This window comes from Carcharodon carcharias, chromosome 8, assembly GCF_017639515.1.
Source record: "Carcharodon carcharias isolate sCarCar2 chromosome 8, sCarCar2.pri, whole genome shotgun sequence".
NCBI lineage: Eukaryota > Metazoa > Chordata > Chondrichthyes > Lamniformes > Lamnidae > Carcharodon > Carcharodon carcharias.
The window spans coordinates 61,881,016-61,893,923 of record NC_054474.1 but is presented as its reverse complement, the minus strand read 5'-3'; the positions used below and the strand labels follow the sequence as shown (position 1 = coordinate 61,893,923).

Sequence of the window (12,908 nt, the reverse complement as noted above, 5' to 3'; positions counted from 1 at the left end):
CTTATATTAGAAAAAAGCAACACAGATTTAAAGAATACCAATCAGATAGAGCTAGAAAATATGGAATGGCTATTTGATTTTCTCCAATACTGCCTGATAACAAAATAAATATATTTCTTTTCATAATGTCAGGTATTTATTTCAAAAACAATTGCTATGAAACTCCGCCACTGTGGATTTAATTCAAAAACAGTGTTATCACAAATCTTCAATAACCTGCAGGAATGGCAGAGATAGATAGCCTGAAAATCTTAGAACATTTCAGACATGTTTGATGCATTTAGAGAAGTACGACAATCTGTTTAACTGATTTAAATGTTCTCTCAATATTGAACAGATATATTTTCTTGCTTTTTGCTGGTTCCCTATATATCAGTTGTATACAATGGGGGAAGTTTTTACTTACCTGACTCGCAGGGAGCAGGTTAGTCAAAAAGTCATGGGAAGTGCACAATTTAACCAGGTGACCAGTGAGGGGGGAGGATGGGATCGATCAGACAGAAGGTCGATTGAGGGGGGAAGGAGTTGATTGAACAGGGGTTCATCATCGCCAAACAAGGTGCGGCTGGTTTCAGGCTATCTACCCAAAAGCTTGGGCATCAATAGACCATTGCAGAACCTCACCAAAGTGGTGCCAACATCCCGATGGGAAATAAGAACACTTTGAAATACAATGCCTTTTAATGGACTATGTCTGTCTAAGTAATGAAATAAATGAAATATCATATATTTATATACACTGCAATAATTTGTGTTTATGAGAAAAATAATGAAGCTGGAAATATCCTCTTCTGGCTATCCAATGGGTAAACCAAGTGCTCTAAATTGCGTTTAATGCAGCTTAAGGTCTCCTAATTTATTCATATCGTGTGTTTCAGCTCCAACCAAGGTTATTTCTTAATTGACATCATGGTGACATTCTATTTTCGACACCATGGACAGCATTTTCCTGTCGGCAAGCGAGGGGGTGGGGCCCGCTCGCCGTGTAAAATGACGTGTGGTGACATTGGGCGCGCACCCTGCTGAACTGTCAAAGGCTTACTGAGGCCTGTTAAAAACTAAAGTACTTAACTGATCTGCCTGTCCAACCTTAAGGTTGGCGGGCAGGTGAAGAGCCCAGGTAGCCTTCACATTTTTCATGAAACCTCATCCACGGGCGGAATGAGGTTTCATGAAGAATTTATTTATTAAATAAACATTTTTGAAAAAAATTCATTGACATGTCCCAGCTCATGTGATACTGTCACATGAGGGGACATGTCTTAAAGGTTTTTTTTCCTTTATTTAAATGTTAAAACCTTAAACTGATCTCCCTGACGCACCTCCATGCCTCAGGGAGATCTCTGCGCTCTTTTGCGTATATGCGCGAAAGAGTGCAGGGAACCACTCAGGGAATCCTCTCCCCTCCCCTACAGGGAGCGCACAGCGCTTCCAGACGCACGTCATGATGGGCAGGCCTTAATTGGCCCGACCACGTAAAATGGCGGCACGTCCCTAATTGGGGGCGCCAATCTGGTTTGCGTCTGCCCCGCCTGCCCCCGCACAACAAGGGAGGGGGTAAAAGAGGAGGTGGCATTGCATTGTTAGTTAAGGAGTCAGTTACTGCAGTAAGGAGAGATGATATCTTGGAGGGGGCATCGAATGAAGCTTTGTGGGTAGAGTTTAGGAATAAAAAAGAGGGAGCCACATTGTTAGGTGTTTATTATAGACCCCCAGATAGTCAGTGGGAAATTAAGGAGCAAATATATGCACAATTTGCAGAGGTGTGTAAAAACAACAACAATAGGGTAATTATATTAGGTGATTTCAACTTTCCCAACATTAACTGGGATAGACATAGTGTTAAGGGCTTGGATGGAGTGGATTTCTTGAAATGTGTACAGGAGAATTTTTATGTCAATATGTAGAGGGCCCAACAAGGGACGGCGCATTGCTGGACCTAATTCTTGGGAATGCAGCGAGACAGGTGGCTGAGGTGGTGGTGGGGGAGCATTTTAGTGATAGCGACAACAGCATGGTACAGCTTAAGTTTGTTATGGACAAAGAAATAGACGTTGCAAAAAAATGTTTTGGATTGGGGAGAATGGATTTTAGTAAAATAAGGCAGGATCTGGCCAAGGTAGACTAGGAACAGTTACTTGTGGGGAAATCTACAGAGGAGCAGTGGGGGACATTCAAAAAGGAAATGGCGAGGGTACAGGCTCAACATGTTCCCTCTAGGGTGATAGGAAGGAGTAACAAGCCCAGAGAACCATGGATGGCCAGAGATATTCAGGATACGATGAGAAGGAAAAGAGGCTTTTAGCAGGTACAATGGAAGTAAATCAGCAGAGGCATTAGTGGAGTACAGAAAGTGCAGGGTGGAGCTGAAGAAAGCAATTAGGAGAGCAAAGAGGGGATATGAGAAAGCTCTGGCTGTTATAAGTAGGGAAAATCCCAAGATATTCTATAAGTATATCAATGGGATGAGGATAACCAGGGAAAGAGTAAGGCCCATTAGGGACTAAGTGGGCAATCTATGGGTGGAGCCAGATGACAACGCTAGAGTGTTGAATGAATACTTCACATCCGTTTTCAGCCAAGAGAATGAGAATGAAGGTATCGAACTTGGGAAGAGAGACTGTGATGTTCTTAAGCAAATTGATATAGGGAGTGAGAAGGTGTTGGTAGGCTTAAAAGTGGACAAAGACAAATATCCAGGTCCGGATGATTTGTGTCCCAGACTGCTAAGGGAGGCAAGGGAGGAAATCGCAGGGGCTCTGACCCAAATTTTTAATTCCTCTCTGGCCATGGGGAAGGTGCTAGAGGACTGGAGAACAGCTAATGTGGTTCTGCTATTTAAGAAGGGTTATAGAGATAAGCCAGGGAACTACAGGCTAGTGAGTCTCACGTCAGTGGTAGGGAAACTATTGGAGAAAATTCTGAAGGAGAGAATCTATCTCCACTTGGAGAGGCAAGGTTTGATCAGGGATAGTCAACATGGCTTTGTCAGAGGGAGGTCACGCCTAACAAATTTGATTGAATTTTTTGAGGAGATGACCAGGCGTGTAGATGATGGTAGTGCAGTTGATGTAGTTTATATGGATTTCAGCAAAGCCTTTGACAAGGTCCCACTTGGGAGACTTATAAAGAAGGCAAATGCACATGGGATACAGGATAATTTGATAGGGTGGATTCAAAATTGGCTGAGTTGTAGGAGACAGAGGGTGATGACAGAAGGATGCTTTAGTGACTGGAAGCCAGAGTCCAGTGGTATACCACAGGGATCTGTGCTGGGTCCCTTATTACTTGTCATTTATATAAACGACATAGATGACTATGTGGGGGGTAGGATTAGTATGTTTGCAGATGACACAAAGATTGGCCGGGTGATTAACAGTGAAGTTGAGTGTCTTGGGCTACAGGAAGATATAGACGGGATGGTCAAATGGGCAGATAAGTGGCAGATGGATTTTAACCCTGAAAAGTGTGAGGTGATACACTTTGGAAGGAGTAATTTGACAAGGAAGTATTCAATGAATGGCATGACACTAGGAAGTTCTGAGGAACAAAAGGATCTTGGCGTGTGTATCCGTAGATCTCTGAAGGTGGAGTGGCATGTTAGTGGGGTGGTGAAAAAAGCATATGGGACACTTGCCTTTTTCAATCAAGGCATAGATTACAAAAGTAGGGAGGTCATGTTGAAATTGTATAGAACTTTGGTGAGGCCACAGTTGGTGTACTGTGTGCAGTTCTAGTCGCCACATTATAGGAAGGATGTGATTGCACTGGAGGGGGTGCAGAGGAGATTCACCAGGAGGTTGCCTGGGATGAAACATTTAAGTTATGAAGAGAGGTTGTATAGACTTGGGTTGTTTTTGTTGGAGCAGAGAAGACTGAGGGGCGACCTGATCGAGGTGTACAAGATTATGAGGGGCATGGACAGGGTGGGTAGGGAGCAGCTGTTACCCTTAGTTGAAGGGTCAGTCACGAGGGGACATAAGCTCAAGGTGAGGGGCAGGAGGTTTGGGGGGGATGTGAGAAAAAACTTTTTTACTCAGAAGGTGGTGACGGTCTGGAATGCACTGTCTGGGAGGGTGGTGGAGGCGGGTTGCCTCACATCCTTTAAAAAGTACTTAGATGAGCACTTGACACATCATAACATTCAAGGCTATGGGCCAAGTGCTGGTAAATGGGATTAGGTAGGTAGTTCAGGTGTTTCTCACGTGTTGGTGCAGACTCGATGGGCCGAAGGGCCTCTTCTGCACTCTGTGATTCTGTGAACCCCCTCAACGGGGGGAAATTTCTGCCCCATCAGTCCTTAAGATGTTTCTGTATTCCAGGCTTGATGTAAATTAGAAATTTGGTTTTGAAATTTGAAATTTCATTTAATAAGACAATAGAAGAGAAGCATTTGAAGAGGATGATGTGGTCGACCTTGTCAAAGTCGCAGAGATCAAGAAGGACAAGGTGCAATAACGCACAATTCTCACACTCACAAAGGATGTTATTTGTGACTGATTAGAGTTATCTTAGTGCTGTGGCAGGGACAGAAACCTGATTAGAGAGATTAAAATACAAAATTGTGGGCAAAATGGCTATGGATTTGGGAAACAAAAATGCATTGAACAACTTTTGAGAGGAAAGAGAGATTGGAAGTGGGCAGCAGTTTGCAAGGATTAGTTAAGATTGAGTTTTTGAGTCAAATGATAAGGATGGTGGGTTTGAAATGGATGGGGACAGTATCCGAGGAGAGGGAACTTTTGGAAATTAGCAACTGATCCACTCTGCTTGGAGTGATTTGAAGAAGTGCAGTGGAGTGTTATATGATAGAAAAGGAGAAAGGTATCACTGATACTGAAAGGAAGAATCTAAAGACAGTTGTGAGAATAGACTTGTTATATAGTGCACAAACTTGGGCATCGTGAAGAAGGGAGGACCAATGACTGGATACTAACGAGATGCAGATGCTGAGATAGGTGTGTAGAATGATGAGGAAGGACAAGGTCAGGAACCAGCACATCAGGCAGTTGTGAAGATTGTGAAAGCATCAAAGAAAGTAGCTGAGAAGAAATTGAAATGGTGTGGTCACATTTTGTGAAGAAAGATAGAGACCATGTGGTGAGAAGAGCGATGGAGACGTGACTGCCAAGGAGAAAGTGAAGTGGAAGATTTAAGAACAGGTGGAAAGATGCAGTGACAAGAGACATAAATGTAACAGATTGGAAGAAGACTGGGTGAATGACAGGAGGAGGTGGAGAACGATGATCAACCAGCATTGTGGCAATCCCAAGGAGAATGGGAGAAGCTGAAAGAAGAAGAAAGTACCCAAGGAGAGGGGCCATTTACAATGTCAAGAAAGGGAAGGAAGTTGGATGGTAACTGATTTACTGGGAGTGAGAATCAAGAGATAAGAGGTAAAGGAGGTGGATTTTATGGACAAGGTGAGCTTGGAAAGGCCATGAGGAGATAGAAGAGAAACGGGTGTAGGTTTAGGGATAATGGGAATGCCTTGTGAAACTTTGGTTTGGTGGATAAAGTGAAGGAGAGACACGGTAAAGGCAACTAAATGCATGATCTCAATTGTAGTGACATAAAATCCATGAGTTCCTTGCACTTTTGTTGGAGGTGAGGGTGGAGTGGGCATTTGGGTTCTCATGATTCTTTGTAGCAATTATTTCATTTTCTTCCACAGCACTAATACTGATACCCCATTGGTAATTCTCTCACTTGAGGTGATGAGAGGAAGAGGAGAGCACTGAAGTTTTATCAAATGGGTTGTATTGCATGAGAGCTCTTCCATGCTAATTAATCCATCGCCGAAAGCAGTAACCAAATCTTGCTCTGGCACTTGGTTAGTGACCAAGGAGGCTCTGCCTTTCAAGATAAGTTGCAACACCAAACCAAAGATTTGCATTTATATAGCACCTTTCATGAACACAGGACACCCCAAAGCACCTTACATAATGAAGTACTTTTGAAACATAGTCGCTGTTGTAATACAGGAAATGGAGCAGCAATTTGCATACGGCAGCAATGCCAACAAAGAGCAATGTGATAATGACTACTTAATCAATTTTTGTGATGTTGATTAAGAGATTAAAATTTTTAGAACACCAGAGATCCAAAATAATGCTTAGGGATCTATTACACCCCCCTGAGAGGACAAATGGGGCCTTGCGATTTAATATCACATCTGAAAGACAGCACTTCCAACAGTGCAGAACTCCCTCAGTACTGCACTGGAATGTCAACTAGATTTTTTTGCTCAAGTGGGATTTGAACCCACAATGGAAGGCAAGATGGCATTAAAGTTGTGAAAACTTGCTGAGTGCTAAGCTTTACATGGTGGTACATAAAAGAAAACATGTCAGGATAATCATAATCAAGTGAAGCCTGATTTGATCCATTCACCAAAATGGCACCAATTATATTTTCAGGCATTGTTACACTTACCTGGCACTATCTTTGGGGAAGTGTTATCACAGTGTCTGGGTTAACAGAGCCAGATGCAGAGCTTTGCAGTAAGGGAATCTGCTTCTAACCTTTGAACTAGCTCAGAAAGTGACTGAGCTGATCAGCTGTGCCCGCAAACTGCATTCAAGACTTACTTTGTTCTAATTTTTGTCTGTTATTTCTAAATCCCCACCATCTCAAGCCTTGGGAGAGATTATTAATGAGTTAAAATGCCTTTGAATTTATCTAAGGGCTTTCTTAATTGGTCGTTCCCCCTTATGACACTCTTCCTTAGTTATTTCCATTCCTTTAAATTCCATTTATACATTTCCTCTCTTACCACCTGTGTGTCCCTTACATATGTCACAGTGTGCCCCTAGACCTGTGAATGAAGATGCAATTGGCAGACAAAATTGAGTATTTTTAACACATTAGCACTCAGCTGGATTTAGGCTCAGCTCTTAACCTTTTAGGTACAACTTGCACCAGATGAAGAATTTATCTCTGTTACAAACAATGCTTTCACAGACTCACTTCAATTCTCACTCACTCACACGCACATTAATTTACAATTACCTGTTCATACAGATGGGTACAGTCTCATTTATCTCTGTGCAAAATGCAGAAAATTGGAATGCTCAGACAGCTGAAAAAAGGTCATTATATAACTGTGAAATAGATATAAGCATGACAACATCCAGAACAATTGGCCCAGATCTTTCAGCCTCCAGATAGTCAAAGACTGAATGTACTCTGGAAGACATATTACGAGAGACCGTGGAGGTGCCAACGCAAGACAATTGCCCAGGAAGTGTGAACTGCTAATGAGAAATTGCCCTGCTGCCCTAGACCCTCCGAAAATCTTCTGATTGTGTCCTGACATTAATGCTTAATCCTTTCTCTCAGCACAGCTTCTTCTAGCTAACTCTGTGATACTTTAGTTTGGAATAATTCCAGGAAAACTGAAGCAGTTAGACTGAAATTGTCCCTAATATATTATTATTAACGAGAAAATTTTGCTGACACATTGCGATTGTGAGGCATCCAGTAAGCTGTATCTTAACAAACACATACGCCTTGAATGTCCTTTGTTTTTGCTCCCAGAGACACGCTTAACCTGACCTCAAACCAATTATGCGATTAAAAAATCGCAGAGTTTCTGTGTGAGAGTTATGCACATAACAACAATGCACCCAAAACTCCTCAATCTTTTTCAATCGTCTATTGCCTCCTTCACCTGAATGCATCTCCGTCCATAAAACTGGCCATGTCCCTAAGTTACAGGTACAAATACCCTGTAATTGCACTTGCCCAGAGGGTATCTTCAAATTACCAGCAAATCTTCAGGTGCGGTAGAAAGATATTTTTCTGGCCTTTAATTGCAACTACTTGAACATCTCTTTTTATCTTTTATCCTCACTGTAAACAACACTGCCATCAGTATAAGTCACATCAAAATTTGAAGCTTCCACGGTTAGAGGTTTTCTAATATGTGTGCCTGTCACGCATGAATGATGGTTGAATGAGTTGAAACTTTAATTTTCAGAACTAAAGGAGGAGTAGACGATATGGGTTTGGTGCTTTCCCTTGAGCCCCGATTGTTCACACTGATTTATATAATTGATGCAAATGTTTATGTTGAGGCATATTTTAATGAAACTATCTGGTAATTCAGGAATAACTTGACATCAGCATAATCAATGTAGGAATGGGCACATTTTCCAGGTCTAATAACATTTGGGTTGTTCCCATAGAGGAAATTCCAGGCCACCATTCATATCTATGGCAGGCTATCTGTACTTATTGGGTGCAGTTACATTTTAATCAATACTCAAGTTGTACTTAGAGCAATGTTACTTTGCAAATGTTGCATTGGAGCTTATAAAATGAATTTGATTAACAAACTTTGCATGGATGGGAAATGCTAAAATCTGGCATGCTATTCAATGCATTTGCTGGTTCTAAATGGGTCATATTAAATTATCTGCTTTTTTATAACACTAGTATGGACTAAAGAAGAAGGAAGAAAAGGAAGCTGAGGAAAAAGCTGCAATGGAAGCACCAATAGAGGGGAGTTTAACTCGCCCAAAGAAAGCAATTCCTGCAGGTTGTGGTGATGAGGAGGAAGAGGAAGAAGAAAGCATCCTTGATACTGTCCTTAAGTATCTCCCTGGGCCACTTCAAGACATGTTCAAGAAGTAGTTTAAGAAAAGAATACTTTATATTGTAAATTATTTTAAGTTACATGAATAGGATTTACATATGTTTTGACCATATACTAAATTACATTTCTTTTTTCCCCTAACTAGAATAAATGCTTATACTTCTACTGCAATATAATTACAAAAGATTTTTTGTGCCTCTCTATGATGTAAGCCATGGTGAGGGGGTTGACATGAGCATGAGGAGTCTGGGTAACCAGTAGGCCTCCTGTAAACTCCTAAATGTCTCTATTGTAGACTCCATATATGCTCATGTAATATAGAAACTCTCAACCTCACGACTGGCAGTATTAATTTGTGTTCATCGCTGAGCTTTTCTACTGTATTGCAGACATTTTTGAATTTGCCTTTTTAAGTTGCCATATTGCTATATGTGCTGTTATGTGTGACTTGGTTGTTGATTGTAACAGAAGACCTTGGGGTGGCATGCAGCTAGGCACCCTGCGTTGTATGCGTGTAAGATCTGACAATTTTCACAGTGATTTCTACTGAGATTTTTAAAAGTTTTATGCAGTCACTTGTTTTGTAGCAAATATCTTGCATGATTTGCAAAAATGGTGAAACTGTACAATATCATAAATGGAACTGCCTTTTTGTTAAAAAATGGAAATTTGCAATATAAGTTGATAATCTTTATGTTGTAAAAATATCTGGCATCATTGCTTTTTGGGGAACGTATGAGGATCTCTCTGGTTTAATGTACTAAGGTAGCAGTGTCATTTTTTTGTACATCACAGAGAAAATATGTTTGTTTAAAAATGATAAGAGGCCACCAATGCACTAAATTCAATCCAATTATACCTTCAGCATTGAAAATGATTTAATGGTAATCATCAGTCCATGGAACACAGTGCCCAGCAAAATGTTAATTCAACTCCTCCGTGTTTACACAATACAATGCTAAGATGAATAATGAATTGAATTATTTCTGAGACATTCCTAAATATTAACATGCCCAAAGCCTTTCTTGGAGTTGTGAGAGCAGCCTGGGTGTGGGGTGTTTATGACTGCCACTATTGTATTCCACCGTTAAACTACTTTTAGTTCAAGGTTGGAATCTTGGTATCTTCAGCTGTTTGGGGGAATAAACTTGGGGAAATTTAGCAAATTGCGGCACATTGCAAGATAACCAGTCGAGTACTGATTATGTCAAGTAATGGGCTGCCATCATATTAAAGAAACTTTTTCTTGGTCCACTTAACTTTTTGTAGCCATTGACCTAATATTTTATACATTTGTAAGTTTTTGAAAGTTCTTATTACTTTGGTTACTTTTTGTAACAGAAGCTATTTCTATTTTAGACACTAATTGTCATGCACAGGTTTTCAGCGACATAATTAATACACATAGGAACAAGACAATCTCAATATTTAATGACAGACTTAGCAGAATATTGCCAAATGTAAACCTCAGCATTCCAGGAGCACTTTCTTATTGGAACTAGAATTTCTCTCTGAGAATGAAAATATGGCTTAACATTTAGTTTTCCTTTTCACCTGTCATGAGATAAGACTACCTTAAATAGTGTAATTAACCAATGCTTAATAATGAACTAAAACAGGTTAAATGAAATTCTACCATGAGAATTTTTAAAAAAGCACTTGTATTTAAATCACTTTCATTGCAACAAAGAAATCACACTAGATGTTCTTCTCTCCTCAGTCACACACCAATTACATTTTCAGTAGTTTAGATCAACTTAAGTGAATAGTTGAAGTGTTTTAATATTGATCTGTTACAACTGTTCAGTAGTAATGTACTCCCTTGTATGTATGACTGATCTGATCCAAATGCTACCAGAGTGAAACTATAGCAATTTGTCTTTGGATGTGGCACCGACTGACTTGTGCTGTATATGTGGATTTTTATTTGATGGTAAGCTTTGCTGCTTGCATATGACACTGTTTCAGCTCTACTGAATTTCAGTGGACTAACAATTGTGTTTCACCTGCATTTCATTTTACACCAAACCAAAGAGAAAATGTTCTCTATGGATATCACTGATTTAATTGCTTCCCATAGCATAAAACTAGGTTAAAATTTAGAGAAAATTAGTTTAAAAATCTCAGGTATTGGTTCTTGGATTTCAAACCACTATGCAGGAGAGTTGCTTGTGTTTGTGTTATGCTTGCTGTTTCCCACCGCAGTCCTACTAAAACAAAACCAGGTCTCCATTCAGGAGAATCCTAAGTTAATGTTTAAAGTTAATTTAGGGTTGTTAAGCTTCTTCAGTTAAACTCTTTTTCAATAGTTAAAGCCATATCAGTTAGACTGCAATACTAAAGGAAAATAGAAAGGAAATATCTTTTCCTAAAAAGAGTGTATTGAATAATTTATACTTAAAGCAACAGTGATGTCTGTTTGTCTATGTGTGAACTTAATCATGCTGTCAAAACATCTGTCTAGTTTTGGACCAGTCTCTGTAACAGGGTATTTCGCTTGAGCTCACTTCTCATTCTCATCAGCCATACTACATAGTAATTACATTATCTTAACCATTTGGAAATGTGATCTGCTTTTTAATGTTGAATTTCCATTGCACAACACAATGGTACACACATGATGTATGTATTTATGAAGAATATTTATCAAAGCCATGCTTGTTCTTCAGATGCTTGTAACACTCAAGCTAATATTCACTAAGCTGTAGAAGAAACGCACGTACAGAGGTGTTATCTTTACTGATTGCGAATTTAAAGTAAAGGCGCCACAAGGTTAAAGATAATGGAAACTGAACGCGTTCAACCTTATTCTCAGCTGGTGTGCCTCTATGTTTTGATAGAATCAATGGCATTGTAATTTAAATGAGCTGAATTTGAAGTTTTTTTTATTGGTTTTAACAAAGTTATTACCCATATTTCAGTGTTCTGCAAAAGGAACTGCTAAGAAGTCTTATTATAAGTTGCTACATTCTGGGAGCTATGTTGAAATGTTAAATCGTAATATATTTTAAATAACTTTTCACCTTCTATTTCTGTTGTGCCATTTTATTTCTTGCATGAAATTAAATCGAATGTAGTAAGGTTGAATATGTTCAGCAATGACTCTTTTCCATAGCAAGCTAGAAAGATTAACCTTTGCAGCCCAGCAAAACTTAAAATTCTGCCACTCTGATTTATGAGAATGTAAACTGTGTCCATCTGATAGAAAACTGTAATTTCACTGCATGTCATAAATGTGTAAATCACTGTAGTACTGTCACAAACTGAACTCATTATTCTTTAAAATAAAATGGTTTATAAAAACACTCACTTTGCTTTCTTTGTGGAAAAACCTGAGATTTTCAACACTGAGGGGTTAGAACAAGTTCTAGATCCTAGATCTTGTAAAATGGATTAAAATTTAAACAAATAAAACTGACACAATTGTAAGGTTAAAAAAAATTCTTTCAACTTGATGATCCAAAAAATACTTCGGCATTTATTTAAAATGCAAACAGCCGAACAACAGGAATATTTTGGGGCAAACTTAAACCTAAAGATATTTTACTATATGTTCTTCCATTTCCTTAGTACTACTATCGGTAAATATGCAACTCTCTGTTAATGACAGCATTCTGGGTCTGCTGCACAACTCTTAAATTAGCATTATGTCAATTGAAAAGTTGGCAAATAATCCAACATCTCACCATGAAACACATTGTACTGTACATTTATCTAGAATAACCAAAACTTACATAAATAATTCATGTTACCATTCACGAAGAAGTCAATCCTCAGTTAAAATTATCTTTACTAATCTTGGGTTGGAGAATTTTATATCTAGAACATGTATATTGGATGAGCTCTGGCAGTTCTACTGTCTTACTAACTGGCTGAGTAGCATATTCCTTGACAGTACTGGTATCTCTTATCATAGGTCCATAGCACCACTCCTAAACTCTGTAATCTACAACACTGGTATAAATGTGCACTTACATATTATTTTGAAAATGTTGCTAATTATTTATATATATATCTAATACATATATATTTTACAAAAAGACAGAGAGAGAGACTTCAGAGAGCAATGCTAACAAAACAAAAACAGGATTTAAATGGTTTGAGCAAATAGCTCTTGCCATGTAAACGCCTCAGTTAGAGTATGGCAGTAATATATTAATAATGTTCTGGTTTAATTCTAAAAATGTTTACTTAAATGTAAAATGACTCCATCTTTAATCATATCCCAGTTTAACACTGGGGTACATTTTCTCTGCAATTAGTGGAAAAATTACACACATTCTTTATATTTGTCTTTATGGGCAGAATT

At 39.0% G+C, this 12,908-nt stretch overlaps 1 protein-coding gene across 1 annotated transcript in view; it reads left to right on the top strand.

Moving 5' to 3' along the window:
* LOC121281043 (complexin-2) overlaps positions 1-11,904 on the top strand; it is a 201,650-nt gene extending 189,746 nt beyond the window's left edge. The window contains exon 4 of the mRNA XM_041193636.1: positions 8,440-11,904. Within this exon, the coding sequence (XP_041049570.1) occupies positions 8,440-8,637 (198 nt within the window). The 3' untranslated portion in view covers positions 8,638-11,904. The remainder of the gene's footprint in view (positions 1-8,439) is intronic.
* Positions 11,905-12,908: the final 1,004 nt, after the last annotated feature.